Source organism: Nannospalax galili, unplaced genomic scaffold (genome assembly GCF_000622305.1).
Source record: "Nannospalax galili isolate Female #2095 unplaced genomic scaffold, S.galili_v1.0 scaffold2618, whole genome shotgun sequence".
Taxonomy (NCBI): domain Eukaryota; kingdom Metazoa; phylum Chordata; class Mammalia; order Rodentia; family Spalacidae; genus Nannospalax; species Nannospalax galili.
Genome location: NW_008341419.1, coordinates 521,140 through 539,766, shown reverse-complemented (window position 1 = coordinate 539,766; position 18,627 = coordinate 521,140). Strand labels below are relative to the sequence as shown.

Genomic DNA, 18,627 nt, shown 5'->3' with positions numbered 1-18,627 from the left:
AGGAAGGCAGCTACTGAGGCTGTGCTTCTTCCCAATGCTAGAACCATGTACCATTTGGCTTCCAATGTAGACTAAGACCAGGGACTTCTTTAGGAAGCCTCCAAGCTTTTAACCACCCGAGACTGGGACTGCTGAAACATCTGGCCTCATGGACCATGCAACTACTGGGTTCTCAGCCTAACCAGTGTGAGACAGCCATTGTTGTACTACCCAGATCATATTGTGAAAGCCAATCTAATACAGTCTTTTACTACAGTGCATTCAATAGGCTCAGTTCCTCTACGACACTAATACACCATCGTGTTATCACTCCATTATTGGATTAATCTCCTGATCAGGTCAGAGCCCTGGACACTAAGTCCTCACCTTCCTAATACTTCAAGGATTCAGAAACTGGTCACTTCTGCTAAGCAGAAAGAGCAGCTACGCACCCTGTTTATTTTGTACTTGACCAAGGAGTCATTTTTCAGATGTCTTTAGAAAAGTCATGCTGGCTTGCCTGCATCCCACAGATTAATTACATGGATGTCAGAAGAGATGGATGAAAGAGAGCCAGAGCGATGCTTCTCCAATTCCAAGTACAGGTGTCTATGACATATTGACATCTTCCAGACAGCGGCCCATAAATCCAACTTCACCATTCTTGACCTAAGACCCACATCTCCTATGTTCATGTTGAGTGAAAATGGTTAGAGATAATATCTCTGCCTCCTGTTTGCTCCTCACCACAAGAACAACACAGAGAACTGAGTCATGCAGGCAGGAGGTGGGCCTTGCCGCCTAGATAACTCCAGGAGATACTCCGCTGCCTAGATATTTGCTTTTTATTTCTGTTTTGTGCTTGTTTTGTTTTTGTTGTTGATTTGGGTATTGGGGAGAAGACCCAGGGCCTTGCACGGGGTAGGCTGGTGTGCTTCGCACAAGGTACACCCTCGGCCCCGTCTACCTCTTTGGAAGAGTAATAATTTTGGAGTTGATATTTAAAGCAAATCTTTTGAGAGCTGAGTAAAAAGGGGAAATGAGCAGGGTCGGAGAGATGCTCAGCAGTTAAGAGCACCATCTGCTCTTACAGAGGACCCAGGTTCAGTTCCCAGCACTCATATGGTGGCTAACAGCCATCCATAACTCCAGTTCCAGGGGATCTGATGCCTCCTTCTGATTTCTATGGGCACTGCATGACCCAGGTGCACTTACATACTTGCAGACAATATACTCATAGACATAAAATAAAAATAATAAATAAAATATTTTTTTAAAAAAAGGAAAATGGATTCCCCAAAGAGAGTGACATGTATCAGAGAACTCTAATGACTGCCACAGATCTGAGACTCTTCCAAACGGAAGTACAAAGGTATACAGGTTAACATGGCTACCTTACATTAGATTCAGTGAAAACTATCAGCCAAAGGCAGATGGTTCTTAAATCCCTGTATGTCAAAATGCAACATACGGTTTTACTAATTAATTTTTTGGCTCCAAAATCAATGGTCACTATACTAACAATAAAAATGAAAGAAACCAAAGAACACTAAAGTTAAATTTTCTTCTAATTCTATCTATCCAGAATACCTCTAAACCATCTAATATACCTGATATGGTAGAAGCTCTTATTTTTCACCCATATACAGATGTTTTAGGGTTGTGTTTTATTCAACAGGAATTAATATACAGCTTTCTTTGCTTTGATTATGATCTATCTGGCATGTGTTGTACATGTGAACCACTTTTATCAATTATAAAAGTAGTATACGGCAACAGATTATGAACAAATGCTTCACAGAAAATGAAGTCAAAATCAAGACCCTCTGCCAGGAGCAGTCATGTACCATTTTTCTAGAAAAGTGTAATATATACACAAGAAATTATTTTTCTCTACACATTTCTAATTTTATGCACTTAGAATCTTTTTCAAAGATTCATTTTGTTTAATAATGTAGGGGTGTGTGTGTTTGTGTGTGTGTGTGTGTGTGTGTGTGTGTGTGTGTGTGTATAAATGAGGGGACAGTTATTAGCCACCATGTGGGTGCTGGGAACTGAATTTCAGTCCTCTGCAAGAGCAGCAAGTGCTCTTAACATCTGAGTCATCTCTCCAGCCCTGCAGTTTGAATTTCAATCCATACATAGTAAACCTTCTTTTCCTTTCCAGTTAATATGATACCGCAGGATTCCAAACAAAAATAGAGGAACAATTTCATCTGCTTCATATAATTTTCTAAATGATAGATTTATCTCAATTTTCAGTGATATCAGAGTTTTGCACCACAGAAGTCTACCACAACTTCCATAACAAATTCCCTGTTGACATAAAAATTGCTCTCAATTTTATGCTATTTACAAGTGATTCTACAATGGATCCTTTTCACATTTGTACAAATATATCTCTGAAACACATTTCTTAAAGTATAATATCTGAGAATAAAAAGACATAAACATCTGAAGTTTCATATGCTATACCTGGCTTTACAAAGGTCATCATTTACACTCCAACCCAGACCATATTACCTAACATTTTCTCTAATGATGGGTATGATAAAAAAATTTCAGCTATGACAACCCAATAAGTAAAGTATGATTCTGCTCATTATTTCAATATGCATTTATTTTCCACATTGGAAATAATTTATCGTTTCATTTGTTAACCCGTGAGCCTCGCTCCTGCTGGCCATTTTTGATTTAGATAGGGTTTCTTTTTCTTCTGGATATACGATTTTTAGAGAAATTCATCGAACCTTTGCTTTTCACAGGATCTTCGATGTATTTCTCATATTTCTCCAATTCAGTTCTGATTTTTCAAAAGATATTATCTATCATAAAATGTTTAGTTTCATGTAATCTAATGCAGTGTCCTTTTGAACAACAGTGTATGAGGTGGTGACAGTGACAGTCACATGCTACACACATCCTGGCTGTCTCTGTGGTCTGGGCTGTCAGTCTCTCTCAGTCTACTATCAGCTCCCTGAGAGCAGGCTGTATCCTGGCCATCAGTAACCCTCAAGGCCTGGATCAGAGCATCTCCCATATAGTTGACCAACGGGTGAAATTTGTGTAATGATTTGGCTCTTGGGAGACACCAAAGACTCCTTTTGCAATCCTAACCCTCAATGTGACATTAGGGGACATAAGGGTCTTTGGGATGGACCTGGAGTCGTGACAGTGGGGATCTTCTAAGTGGGATTAGTGTCCTTTAAAATTTTATTTTTATTATATGTGTGTGTGTGTGTGTGTGTGTGTGTGTTTTGCTTCTGTGTATCTATGTGCACCACCTGTTGCAATGTATAGAGTCCAGAAGAGGGCAGTGGATCCCCTGGAACTGGAGTTACAGATGGTTGTGAGCCACCATGTAGGTATTGGAAACTAAATCTAGGTCCTCTACAAGAGAAGCCAGTGCTCTTAGCCACTGAGTCATCCCTTCAGCCCAGGGACTAGTGACTTTATAATAGAGACCCCAGAGAGACCCTCACCTCTTCTGACAAGTTGGATATGCTCAGAAAGTGTCTCTATGACACTGTCCCTCAAAAGCCCTCAGTAGACACAGAATGTGCCAGCATCTTGAATTTAGACTTCTGCCTCCAAAATTATGAGAAACAGTGGTTGGTTGTCTTAAGCCATCTACCTGGTGGTATGTTGTGTGACCCACTCATGCTTGCATTAGCATGGAGTTCCACCAGACCCTAAGCCCTTGTTCCCTGCCTTGGTAGTTCTGTTTTACAAGGATGCCTCATCCAGAAATCAGGCAAGAAACTGAGATGCTTGGGAAACAGGAAGAGGGAGGAGCAGCTTTTCCTGAGGTGAGGCGTTTAGATTAAAACCTACTTAGAATACTCTGGAAAAATAGGGGTGGAGGTGGGTTAACACAAAGCTTACTCGAGAATAGCAATGTGCAAAGAGAAACACTAAGAATACATGTATTCTCGGGGGAGGGGGGGACACTGCATTCAGAATTTATCTTTTGCTGTTTTGACATTCAGTTTATTTTTTATTTTTTAAATTTTTATTTATGTGTCTATATATCTCTGTGTATGTGTAGGTGCCTGTGGAAGCCAGAAGAGAGCATCAGATTCCCTGGAGCAGTACTTATAGGCAGTTGTGAGCTGTCCCATGTGTCCTGGGAACCAGACTCTGGTCCTCTGCAAGAGCAGTACAACCCCTTAATCACTGAGCCATCCCTTTGGCCTCCAAAAGATTCAGTTTAAAAATAAAAAGCATTCATGTGCCTGAAACCATTATATATTCTTAATACCATACAGTTGTATACTGGGGAGATGTTAGAGAATTCTAATTATGTCAATATTAAGTCACAGCACCGTCAAATCCATTCTTAATCTAATGAGCTATAAATAATTAAGGAAGCAAGTGTATGTACTTAAGAACATTCAAATCTTGTGACTACATATTAATTCTAGGCATCCTGGAAGAGTGATTCTTTATTGGAGGAAAGTATGGGAAAAAAGCAAACATAAGAGCTACAGAGTGAGTCAGGAGTGGAAAGAGGAGAAAGGTCGGACAAAGGCAGCCGCAACTGAAGACTGCAGAGTGTAGAGACCGCATCAGAGCCCACGAAGACTCGTGAGGAAGCTGGGTGGGCACACTGCAGTCTGAGATTAAGACAGGAAGACGGCAGAAGTGCAGCAGAGAGAGTAAACAGAAGCATCTGTGCATCCTGCAGGTCACAAACTCAGCCTCACCTTGAGGAATCAGCTCCACATACCACGAAACCCTCAGACATTCAAGACCATTACACAACATGATGTCATTTTTGTGTCTAGCCTGTGCACGTCCTCCCACAGACTTTATGTCATGTCTAGATTACTTGTAATATTTAATCCAAAGTCAATGAATGTTATCTTGTATTGTTTAGGGAATAATGTGGGGGGGTGGTCAAGATGCTCAGTACAAAAGCAGTATTTTTCCAATATTTCCACTGGTGATCACGACTGCACATTTTCTACAAGCTAATCTAGAACTTTCTTTTTCATATCTAAAAGTGCTCGAAGCTTCTTTTCTAAGGCATATTTGAAAGGCAAAAGCAAGAATCAAAGCAGAAGCCAAAGAAAAAAGTATTGCTGTGTTTAACAGGGGAAAAGATGACTAGGTAAGTACCCAGAAGGAATGGGGTCGGCGAGAAGAAAATGCCGTGTGAGGTTAATCATGCTGCTAAGCATGTGCTAGCAAACACAAGAAGCCAGCAGCCATAGGAGCAGAATCGACCACCATCTCAGACAATATTCAAGACAGAAGGTGTCGGTTGTTATCTGCCTGGCGTGTTAACACATGCAATTTGCACAAGAACCCTAAAAGACAGGTACATTTCTTTCCTCCACTTTTTCCGGACACTGAATGTTCATCTAGCAATGGGCCCAAAGACATGGCAGCGGAGAGCCAGATGCCCACAGATGAAAGATTAGGCTGTTGTTTCTCAAGGAAAGGACCTAATGGAAGAAAAGCAACTGGCCCATTGGTCCTTACTAGAGTGAGTTCGTGACTAAATCCACCCTGACACTACAATTAAGGTGAATCTCTGCAATATGTTTATTAAGTAAGTTAAACTAACGTTGATTGTGTGCCTACCTTGCTTAGCGCATGGTGCCGGGCAGTGAGTGAAAGGTCTTCACTTAGAACAAAGTTTATCTAGTCTTTTAGATGAATGAAGTCCGTGTCTTAGCATTTATGAGGGACATGTGGGCTCGCCTAACCTTCACACTCTAGAATAGAGGCACACAGCAAGAGCTGGTCTTAAGTTTCAGGCATTGGTTCACAACCAGCTGAAACCAGTGCTGATAAAATTCTCTCCCCTTTGTCAGGGCATCTGGTTCAGCAACGGCTCCAGATGCAATTTGGGACTATTTAAGACATCACCTGCAGATTTTAGGGGGTTGTAGGGAGGGATCTGTTCTTTTTCACAAGAGAGAACTTCTCTCACCTCCACTAAATGAAACAGGAAATATGTAACATGGGGACCTGACCACAGTCAGCTGAGGTCCCAGAGGAAAATCTGGGCTGCTGGAAGCTGACCTCACAGAAGTCAGACAGAGAGGTAAAGAAACTGTGTCTTCAAGTACAACAGAGACACTGCATTAAACTCTATGTGTCACTGCCATTTTCTTGAGGCCAGAGTCCCTGTGATGTTCAAGACATGGTGGCTCCAGTCTCTCTTTATACCCAACTGATGACGTCCCAAGGGACGGATGCACCATCCACCTCTACCACAACCTTCATCCTTTCTACTTAAATGCGTGGACCACTTTAAATCACATCTCACCATGTCCCAATAAAAGAAAACCACAAAACTGATTATGACAAGTCACTGTCCTCACACCCAAGACCCCAGCATTGCACAGAGTATATTAAAGCTACTTCAGTAGGCTCTAAAATAATCAAATTTAATCCCCTCAACATTCGGTTCAGTTACAGGATGTGAACCCTGAGGGTCATGTAGCTTAGAAGGTAGCTTAAAGTGTGGGTTTTGCTGCAGGAACTTGAACTGTGAATTCACACAAGTCACTGGAACTCCAGATACATGTGCTTGTTACTCAAGGGAATGTAAGCACGTGACTCGCTAAAGGGACGAATGGACTGAAACTATGGAAAGAATTGGCACAGAGACAGCTAGGATGCCATCCTGTCTCGATAGCTCACAGCAGCGTTCCTTCCTCACATAACTTGCTCTGCCCTAGGACGACCATTCTCACACCTCTTTAGCCAAGCACTAGTCTGTCCGAAGAATTCAGGCCACGTTACAAGTAAAGAAGTCACACTACAGTGTTAAAAATACAACCAAACTCAGCTGGGCGTGGTGACGCAAGCCTTTAATCCCAACACTCAGGAGGCAGAGGCAGGTGGATCTCTGTGAGTTCAAGGGCAGCCTGGTCTACATAGTGAGTTCCAGGACAGCTGGGGCTACAGGGAGACTCTGTCTCAAAAAAAGAAAAAAAAAAACAACCAAACTGAGTCCCTCCCCTTCCCCCCCGGCCCTGAAATTCAATTCTTCATCTACAAAGAAAGGTAGTCTTGGAATTTCAGTACCACAAAATCTTTATCCTAATGGCAGCTGTGGGTAAAATAACCAATCTAGATTCCTATAATGCCTCAACATCCCTGGTCTTGTTCCGAGAAACACCAGTCCTGTGACAGCATGCAAATTGCACATGCTTAATTTTAATGGCATAGCAAGATCTCATCTAAAGGAAACATTAAAAATTCTAATAGGGACAGTTATGATTAAATTATATTATGACTATAAATTTTAATGAGATTTAATTATACTATAAAAGATTTTCAAATATTTTGACTAAGCCTCCTTTTCACATTAAAAGTGCTGTGTGCTCTTTCTGCTATATTCGGGTACGCCCCTGTGCCATCAGAACTCTGTCATTCAATTAATATTGGAATATATTAATAGATTTAAAATCTTCTGTACACCAGACATTAAGACAAATGACAGAGACACATAAAACAGAAAGCTGACAGCCTCGATCTAATTCCAAGCCGGGGTATCACTTAGTAAGAATTGTGATAAGCACTATGATACAGGTAAATGCTAACTGCCAAGAAGGCCACTTACTGGCTTACAAAGAGGGTAAGACCCGACTGTTCGAAGTCTTGCAAGAGGTAAGAATATGTTAATATAATAGTGCAAGTAGGAAATGGGTAAGGTGTACATTTGTACAGAACCCACAGGATTATATGGCTCAGAGGAGGGCAAACATATCTAGAAGTTGCCAAATCGGATCTTAAAAATACCAGAGAGACCCTAGAACAGATGTATGACACGTCAGCTCTGAAAGGAGAAGGGCTTTGTAATATTACTCACAAAGTAGAAACACCTAGTACCTGTCTGCATAGAGCCCCAGTGGCACAAGCTACCCCTAGATGCCCCTGCTCACCAGCGCAGTCTCAGCTGCATCTCTAGTGGCCTTCCTCAGTCAGAGATGGACTTACACCAAGTATCACTGACTTTAGGTCAACACCATTAAAATTAGAAGTCCTGCTTAGGGACAGTTATAAAATTGCTATAAAATTGCTGTTGCTATTATGCAACCATGCTAAATACACTACATTATTTGCCACAGAAACTAAGCCATGGCCCTTACCCAGCAACTCATACAGAGAATTGAGAATGGATTTCCAGGACTCCCCCGCTTCTCGCCCGGCAACATCTGCAAAGTGTGCTGCGCTGCTGTAGACGTGCAGGCGGTCGACACACTCCAGCACCAGGTTGATCATTCCCTGGACGGTAAAAATATCACCATCAGAAACCAATACTGAGCTGGGCACAATGGTTCACTCCTATAGTCCCAGCACTCAGGAGACAGAGGCAGGAAGATCACTGTAAGTTCAAGACCAGCCTGTATGGCAAGGTAAGGCTGCATCTCAAAAGAGATAAACTAATTCTGCTCAGGCAAAAAAAAAAAAAAAACAAAAAAAAACAGGCTAACTTGACTTTTAAAAGAAGTCTGGCTTAATATATGTCTATTGGTCATGAGTTAAACTGAGATAACTTAAAGGACGGAAGGAAACACATTTGCTTGAGAAATAAAAGGTTGTTCAGATCATTCAGTTGGGTTTTAAATCTTGGGTGCAATCTTAAAAAGGGAAGAAAATATTAAAATATTAAAACATGTACTTCATACTTACATTTGCAAGGTTTAACGCTGGTTGAAATGAATAGGTCATAAATGGTAGTCTACCGTCAAATAGGCATTTGAGAATGTCTTTGTTTTTGAGAGGTATTACTATAACACTAAATTAAAGATACAGTGAATTAAGTAAAAGAAAGACCCTTAAAAGAAATTTTAAAGCAAGTAAAAATTATAAAGTTCTGCAGAAAACAGCCTACAAAGATGCCTCCAGTGTCACTGTTGGAACAAGCCTCTGAAAATGAGACAGCACAGAAAAGAACTGTAAAGTGCCAAGTAATCAAATTAACTCTCATGACAGAAGTTAAGAGGTGCCACAGCCCTCAGAGCGTTCCTAGGTCTGAGGATATGAACAAGAAAAAGTCACCCAATCTAACATTAGGTTGATAACATTTAAATTTAAATTCTTATTGAAAATTTTCATGGCCTAATATTTGGGTTTAATTCCTTCAGATAAGAAATACAGTACTCAGTCTAATAATTTGGCACGTGTGAAGACAAGAACACTAATAAATTCATCCTTATTATTATTGCTATTGGTTTATGGTGGCATTCCTTGTTTTTGTGCTTTTATGGTCTTAAATTATTTGTTTTATTTACATAGGAAAAGACCCACAAAAACTAGTGTCCGTTTCAAAAGTATAAAAAAACAGTGTTAAAAGCACGATATGGATGGGAATGTGGAAAGCTGACCATGTCTTCTCTTTTTCCTTAGATGCTTTTACAATATACTTCTTATGCATTTTAGTTATGTATATGCGCGTGAGTGCAGATGCCCACAGAGGCCAGGAAAGGAGTCAGATTCCGGCAGCTGGAAATACAGGCAGCTGTGAGCCACCCAGCAAACTCAGCTCTCTGCAAAAACAGTGTGAACTCTCAACCTGCGGCCATCTCTCCAGCTCAAGACACTTATTTCTTGAAAAAAAAGCATCACTCCCCATGGCCTAATATTTGGGTTTAATTCCTTCAGATATGAAAGAAATGAAGTACAGTAATCAGTCTAAGAATTTGGCTTGTGTGAAGATAAGAACACTGAGAACTGAAATGTTTGCTGAGCCCCCGGCTGGCCGTATCAACCCTACCCTGCCACACTGAAACTCTTGAAATAGATAAAACTAGTTCTGACATCACCTCAGGACACTAGGCATGTGGCCTGCTTCTGATTTGACTCTGTGTGGAAAGTATGCGACGTGAGTTCTTTATCCCAGTGAAACACTTAGTGAAATAAAATCATATACACAAATGTACATGTGGAGCTGGAGATGTAGCTCAGTGATAGAGCACTCACTTGCCTAGCATACAGAAGGACCTGGGCTCGTCTATAGTACCAAACAAGAAATGTAATATATGGAAAATGAAAAGGTAGGGGCTGCTCGGTCCATGCCAGAGTTCACCTTCCTCCTTGGGGGCCACCTTCCTGGTGGTCTCTATTCCCAACCCAAAGCCCCTGTGGCCAGAGGTAATTTGAGGAATTCCTCATAACTTACTGAACCATGTGGAAGTCCTGATGCTTTTCTGAAGTCTGTGATTTTTTTAAGGTTCTTTATTTATGAAACCAATATAAAACAGTGAGATCAAAGTGCGTTCATTTATTCAGCTGATTATGGCTCTGTTTTAAAGATCACAGCTTTGAATGTGTCTGAGAATCACCTTCAGGCACAGTGCTGCAAAACCAGAATTAAAGTCGAGTCTATCTAAGACAATCACAAAACAGATACTAAAGGAAATGACGGCACCCTTAGGAAAGTTCACCCAGCAACACTCCCTAGTGCAGTATTCACAAATGTCCTCCTGAGGGCTGATGACACAGCAGGTGTCCCTTGCCAAGGGAGTGACAGAATAAAACTAATGACCAGTGTTCCTCCCAAGCCTGTCCCCTTGTTCAGGAAGACCCTCGTTACTCTACACCAGGACATGAGACAGTGTGGAATTGATGGAGAATCTTCTTCACTACAAAGTCATTTTCCCAAAATGAGAGAATGAGCATAGGTAAGGTCTCACCTCTTCCTGGAAGAGATTCTGTCTGTTTTTCAAGGCTCGCAGCCTGTTCTGCTTGTCCTCGTGTTCCAAGTGCTCGTCTGGGGGGTGGAAGTAGCCGATGAGGTCCTGCAGACTCAGGCTCATGGACTCTATGGGCAAGTCCACAGCAGGTGCCTTTGCTTTCTTGCTGAGCGCATCCAGGCCCCTGAGTCAACAGCAAACACTTGTCTAGGTCAGTGGGCCACAGTTTCAATTCAGTGTTGTTTGGTTTGCAGATTGCACAGTGATACCTTGTCCACAGAAGGCACAGGAAAAGGAATGTACAATAAAGGGCCTCCTCTCGACCAGCAATCGTGAGCATACTCACCTTAGAACTGTGCCATGGCATGTAAGTATCACGGTGTATCACCAACAGAGCACCCAGGTTGCAACCCTTCTGCAACAAACTCCATCAGGCCACCAGTCAACAGAGGAATAGTCCAAATACGAAGTCAACTGGTTTCAGGTCAAGACATGCGTACCGTAAGATGTAAGGCCACATCTTCCCTGATTCAGACCTCTGACATTTACGTGTTTGAGGTCAGTTTGTTTTAGGATAAGGAATTATTTTAGATTTTCCCATCATTGACACTAGTTTCTAGCTTGTTGAATTCCTATCAGTTAAAACATTGCATTTGTGGAGGTTAGAGAGATTGCTCAGTGGTTAGAGCATTTGCTGCTCTTCCAGATTCAGTTCTTAGCACCCACATGAGGCAGCTCACGGCTGCCTCTAACTCCAGCTCCAGGGGATCTGTTGCCCTCTTCTGGACTCTGAAGGCATTGAACTCATACATGTAGAAACCAACACACAGACACACACATACATATAAAGATTTAAAAACAAATCTTTACCAAGAAAGTGCACTGATGGTCTCAACAGGGTGGTGACCTGCACAAGACAGAACTTGTCAACATGGCATCACAGGTGGAGGACTGGCTCAGGAGGCCACATCCCTCCACAAGGAGCTACTGGCAACTAATGGTTAGTGGGAGAATGGAGCCATTCTCGTTGGTGGCGTAACCATGCCTCTATAAACCACCCTACAACCATGGCCCAGAGGGTCACCAAAAACCAAAATGAAACAAGACATAAACATAGGAAGGGGACATGTTGGGAAGAGGAAAGAGTTCAGTGTGAGCAGGACACAGACGAGAGGGTGATGAGGGTGTACGTGACAAAAATACAGTATATTTATGTTTGAAACTGTCAAAGAATAAACAGTGAAATCTATAACATAGCACTAGACTTGTCATTGAATATGTTGGCATAATTATTAATCATGAAAATAATTAATATGTATATTATAAATATATCTACATATATGTATATATACACAGTCTAGGGCTGGGACTGTGACCTGGTGGTAGAATGCTTGCCTAGCATCTCTGAGGCCCTGGGTCCAATCCTAGCACTGAAAATACACACAAACACCCACATGCATATACCACATCCACTCTAGTGATATTAACTTAGCAAGATTGAATACTAACAAGCAAGCAATATAGCAAAATGATTTTCTATTATCTGACATAAATGCATTTAAAGTTTATATAAGAGACACACCACAACTAATTTTCTAACATCTGAAGAAAGACACTGCTAGGACCAAAATGTGTTTATTTGTTCCTGACCAAGGCTCTATTTTAAAACTAACAGCTTCAAATGTGTCTGAGAAGTTACCTTCAACCATGATGCTGCAAAATCAAAAATCATTCCCAAGCCTATCAAAGAATCACAAAGCAGACACCACTACAGAATTCAGCACCCCTGCTGCGGAGATGGCTCGGCAGTTAAGAATGTGTGCTACTCTTGCAGGGGGCCCAAGTTCAGTTCCCAGCACCCACATCAGGCAGCTCAAACTGCCTGTAACTCCAGCTCCAGGGCATCTGACGCCCTCTTCTGGCCTCTGCAAGCACTGAACTCTCACAAACCCACACAAGACATATTCCTTCATTAGAGTCAAGACGACCTCCCACCAGAGTTGACCCAACAACTTTCAGAATTCAGTATATGAACATCCCATGCTTTGCACCTTCTTTCTGCTTCAGCGAATTGTATGACAACACGCTATTGTAAGGAAATTGGCTTCGGTGAATTTCCTAACTGTATCAGAACTTGCATTTCAAAAATGACGACGATTAGCTTAGCCCTGCACTTTGTAACACTCAAAACATTATCTTAAGTGTATCAGTATTCCCATAAAGAGAGCTAATGATGTTGAATATTAGAATTCAGTTTTTTAAATCACTAGAAATAATGTAACTACAGCTATTTTTATCTGAAATTCTCTAGCAACCATGTCAATGGAATTGACCTCTCTCCTACTTTTCTCCCCTTCAGGTGATATTCTGATTAATATGAGCAATTGTACAGAACCACAAGTAACCAAGGCAACCTGAGGCTGATTCGTACCCCATCGTTAAGACTTATTCTAGCTGAAGAAGTTCAAGTGTCAAATGAGGCAGAGAAATGACGTAAGCCATAGACATTAATGGGGCTGAATGCTGCCTACATCTTTAGACGTGCCCCCGCCCCTTCTACTCACATACTGGAAGCATTCGATGAAGCAAAGCATCACTAAAGGAACTGTGATACAATCATGGGAGGGAAGGTCTTCATATGTTGAAGGCAAAAGGGGAAGATTGATAACGCAGCTGCCATGAAAACGTTTTGAAATTATTTTTCAAACTGATAAATTGTGACAAATACTTGCAACTACACATGAAATTAATGCCTTTAATATAAAAGGCTGAAATGGTCTAGTAACAATGTTAACAAATAATATAGTAAATTTAATTTTTTTATTTATTTACTATTATTTTATGTGCACGATGAGTGTTTTACCTATATGTATGTAAGTGCACCCATATTATGCAATGCCCATGGAGGCCAGAAGAGGGCATCAAATCCCTGGAACTGGAGCTACAGATGGTTCTTAGCCACCATGTAGGTTCTGGGACTCGAACCTGGGTCCTCTGGAAGAGCAGCCAGTGCTCTTAATCACTAAGCCGTCTTTCTAGCTCATAACAGAGTAAATTTTTAAAATGACAAAATATTGACAATAAGCACGAAACATCAGTTCTCATAATTTTCAAATTTTAAAAGACAAGACACATGTATGCAAAATTTTAAGATGGCAATATACACATCTTAAAGTGTTGCATTACATTTATGCATATGAATTTGTTTATTCATAGATAAAAATTTCCTCTATCAGATCAGTAAACTTTAAAAAAGAGAAAAGAAATCCATCCCTACTCAGTGTATTGTTGTCAGAAAATACTTTGGTTACAAAGTTGATTTATTTTGTGGACATGCAAATGTTTCCTTTAGTAAGTATAAAAATTAGTTATTATAAGAACCACCATTTTTTTAATGTGGTTCCAAACTCATCAACTATTTAGGCTTCATGACCCTCACTATAAAATGGAATTAAGTAAATCTAGCAAAAAGCAATTAGAAGGATCATCAGGAACTCTAGCCATGAATCACAAATTAAACACATATAACTTCATTAGTATCATTTTAAGTTATTTATTTTTTTGTTTTATGTGTATGAGTGCCTTGCCTGCATGTAAGCATATCATGTGCAAACAATGCTTGCAGAAGTGGGCATGAGATCCTCTGGAACTAGAGTTAAGGACCTTGTTAGTTGTCATGTGGGTACTGGAAACTGAGCCTAAGTCCTCTGGAAGAGCAGCCAGTGCTCTAAAACCACGAGGCCATCTCTCCGGCCCCTCATTATTACTTTTTGAATATTCTTACAAAAGATATATTTCCTATGAAGCAGTTTTAGTTCTCTTCTGAAAATCTGACAAATGATATATTTGCCATCATAGTATATTTTAGAGTTACCTATTTTTAAATACATGGAGAAAGCTAAAAAGAGACTATCAAAGTAGAGAGGAGAGATCCCTACAGCAAAAAAATTACCGTATGAATCTGTTGAAGAGGAACACTGTGCTCCGTATGACTCGGGCTGTGCGGGATTCCTCATGCTGGGATCTGGATAGATTCAGTCCATCGTCCATGTGGCCTTCATGGTGCATGATAGCCTGAAAGAACATGGGGACGGCATGGTTATCCATCATTCCCAGTATGTCTTTTCCAAAGCAGACTTAAGAAAATGTGCTCTTACCGTGTGTGGTGGGACACATGTGCAATCCCAGCTACTCAGGAGGCAGAGGCAGGGGGTTACATTGTGAGCGCAAGGCTAGCCTGGGAAACTTAGTGAGACTGTCTCAAACATGAGCCAGAAAAGCAGCTCAGGGGTAGAATGGGTGCCCAGCATGTGCAAGGCCCTGGGTTCAAGCTCAAGTACCCCTCCCCCACAAAGAAGGTATTTCTCAGAAAGTTGAACCATATCAATAAGTAGAATAAAACACAGGTAAAGGGCGTCAGAAAGCTGTTGAGACCAGTCATTCAAATGCTGATCACATCACTAGTGCAAAGAGTAAGTAGTTCAATTAGCGTACCGAGTGAGACCAAATCAGGACTCTTTCCATATCTACATTCAGTGATTTACCTTCAGCCTAAGCAAACTATAAAACAATGGTAAATACTGCACATTATATGACTGTATAATATTTTCCATTGTAAAGTAGAGACATCACTAAGTACTAAACACTGATTGTAAGGTAGCTAAATGCTCAATACATACACAAGAGATCTTTGTTAGTCTATGTATTTTGAACTTCCTGTGACAGCATAGCATTAGGAGAGGTAAGTACACAGATCTTAAGTGAACGGCTCAAGGAACTTCAGAAAAGAGAACACACACGAGTGTAACTAATACTCATAAAAGAGACCACTGGAGCCGTTCACAATTCCCCCAGGTCCGCTTTTTCATTCTTCACAGTGTTCACAACCTTCCAGAATTCCAACAGCCCCAGTCGGTTGGTTGGTTGTCTTCTTACACCACATGAGTAGAGTCCCAACACGTGTCCCTTCCTGTCTGGCTTCCTTCAAACAACATACATTTAATCAAGTATATGAACCAAAATTAGTAACTAGAACTAAAATCATTTCCACTATCTTGAATGAACAGGAATTCCTAATGCAAAAATTAATACACACAGATCTGCTCTCAAAGTCAAGATTCTACCCCTACAAACTGCTATTAATAAAGAAAAATCATTACAATAAACAAATGTATTACCCATTTTGAGATTATACCTAATAAAGTGGAAAAGTGGAATTAATGAAGATAAAAGAGGAAATTAATGAGCCAGAAAGCAACTAGAAAGTATGATTAAATCCAAAATTCAATTCTCTGAAAAGATAAACCTGTCACAAATTGTACTGAAAACAAAATAGAAAGCAAAGATCAAGAATATAGGAAATTACTCATAGTAACACAGAAACAAGCATAACACAAGTCTGGGCATTCAGAGGAACAGAGGGGGTTTTGGCAAGGAATGATCAGCAGAGACAGGCACGGTTCCACGCATGTGTAGTCCTAGCTATTTGAGAGGCTGGGGCAGGAGGATCACTTGAGCTAGCCTGGACAACACACCAAGATTCCTTCTCAAAAGCAATAACAAATAATCTCCAATAGTCAAAAGGAGTTCTCCTCAACTATGCAGAAAATTAATTATATATGGTTTGTCTTTTGAAAACACTGGAAGAATATAAGACTTAGCATATAGACCTCAGGACCAGATGGATTCATATGTGAATACGGATAAAATTTCAAAGAGCGGACACTCCTGGACCAGAGAATGACAACCAAAGGCTTAGCATCCATCTTTATACAACCTTTCCTCCCCAGATTTCTTTATCAGAGCCAGTGGTTTATCAGAGCGACAGCAACCAAACTAGAACAGCTTATAATTTTCAGAAATTCACAAAACAGCCAGATTCAATTGTGGAAATTAAGTAATATTTCATGGATATTGAATCCATACATATAAATTTAGATTTATTAACTTAGACAAAAGAAGTTGAAAATAAGTGATCAATTCATCAGAATAAGGGCCTTGCAGAGGCACGGGTGTGAGAACTTACATCCAGACTTCCGGAAGACAGTAGACAGATGCAGTCCAGCAAAACTGTACCACTGCGGCACCAGCCTCAACATCTCTAAAACCAGCAGAGGCTACTCTCCACAGATCATGGTAACGATGCGCATTCTGAATGAGTGTGTGTACAGACTGACTTAATCAGTCTTAACTAAAACCGTCTTTACTTGAGGTCTCATGTTCTAGAACTATTTTGCATCTTGTTTGGTTCTGTTCACTGCACTTTATGTCCTGTGTGAAAATGTGAGTGCTATCCTCCATGTACTCCACCAGGGACGAGAGAGAGAGCGAGAGAGAGAGAGAGAGAGAGAGAGTAGAGAGAGAGAGAGAGAGAGAGAGAGAGAGAGAGAGAGAGAGCGCCTGGGGTGTTAGTTACTTTTCTGGTGCTGTGATAAAAATACTGTTAGATTTTTTGGAGAATAAAAGGAAAGATAGAGGAGTGGGAGACAAGAAACCAGAGCCAGACCTGCAACAGGCAAGGGCTATATCTTCCTTTATTGAAAGAAGATAAGTGAGAGGTAGAGGCTGACCGCAGGAACCAAGCTTCTACAACTAGCAAAAGAAAACAGGGGTGGGGGGTGTTATAAGAAAGTTGTGAGACACAGCTGCACTTTGTGGGGAGTTGAATTAGTGCTTGGGTTTGGTGTCCTTGGAGTGATTGAGGGTCTTCTTAAGATGACTTCCTCAGACTTGGGCAGGCGTGTTATCTATGACCCTAGAGGAGACAGGTGGGCTCCACAGTCTCTCTCAGTCCCAGAGTGACCACCTGACGAGGTGTGAGCAAGGCCAGGCTGCCAATTTAGGGCCAGTTAGACACTTTAAGGGATTTATGGCTTTCCCTAATGAGGCTGTGGCTCTTCTGCAGTTCACACAGTCTATCAAATACCATGACCAAAAGCAACTTAAGGAAGGAAAGGTTTATTTCAGGTCATAGTTCCAGACAGAGAGACTTAATGGTGGGAAGGCTAGCACAGCAGTAGGAACAGGAAGCTAGCTGATCGGATATTCGTCCACGCACAGGAAGCAGAGAGAGTAAGCAGGAAGTGATGCGACGCTATTAAATTCTCAAAGCCTTCCTCATAATGTGCTTTCTCCAGCAAGGGTGCACCTCTGAAAGGCTCCACAATTTCCCTAAACAGCATCACCCACAGGTGTGTTCATAAACATGAGCCTGTGGGGACCTTCTCATTCAAACCACCACATGCAGCAAATAAAAACACAGTGAGTGTATATAAAGTTTAATAAGCTCCATATGAATGCTTTGAGAGCACTGAAGAGGAGGGTGTGGTGGATCAGCTGAGAAAGGAATAATTTCTGACATGATCTTTAAATTAAACCTGTGAAGGATAGATAAGGCTTAGGCATTCAAAACAAGACCCATGAGCTACAATAAGCAAAAGGGACAGTGTATGTAAAAACCACAGGCATGCAAAGCTTGTCCCTTTAAGCAAGTCTTGAGGGACTATAACACATGTGCTTAAGGGACACGCTGAGTAAATTAAAGGTGATGCCTAGAAACTAAGGAACAGGGTAGGAAATGGAGGCAGACCAGGAAGGGGAGCACGACCATCAAGAAGAATATTACCTTATGAGCAAGGCAAGAATGAAGGGCAGAGAAGATTAAATGGAGGAAGATCCAGGAGACAGTATATCTTCTCACCTACTAATTAAATACATGAATTCCGTAATCGTAACCCTACATACCACTGAGATAACTTCAACAACAGTTCGCCTTACAAAAGTCAAAAAACCTCTCACGGTGGGATTTTTATACAGGGAAGAAGCGGCTGAAAATCCAACAGTTTATTATAAGTAGTTATTATTATGTACACATAACATACAAACGGGATTTGAAACACTGGCCAGATGGGGCTGTGTGCATTGGCAAGCAGCTTGGTCTGCAGAATCGTTTGGCTGCATTACTGAACATCCGGAGAGGTTAGACCTTAGC

The 18,627-nt window shown here is 41.1% G+C and overlaps 1 protein-coding gene across 1 annotated transcript in view; it reads right to left on the bottom strand.

The window, feature by feature from the left end:
• LOC103737145 (ryanodine receptor 2) overlaps positions 1-18,627 on the bottom strand; it is a 216,733-nt gene that overhangs the window by 48,420 nt on the left and 149,686 nt on the right. Inside the window, exons 13-15 of the mRNA XM_008836859.1 lie at positions 14,590-14,711; positions 10,638-10,821; positions 8,091-8,226 (exon numbers count right to left, since the gene is read on the bottom strand). Coding sequence (XP_008835081.1) covers positions 8,091-8,226; positions 10,638-10,821; positions 14,590-14,711 — 442 coding nt within the window. The remainder of the gene's footprint in view (positions 1-8,090; positions 8,227-10,637; positions 10,822-14,589; positions 14,712-18,627) is intronic.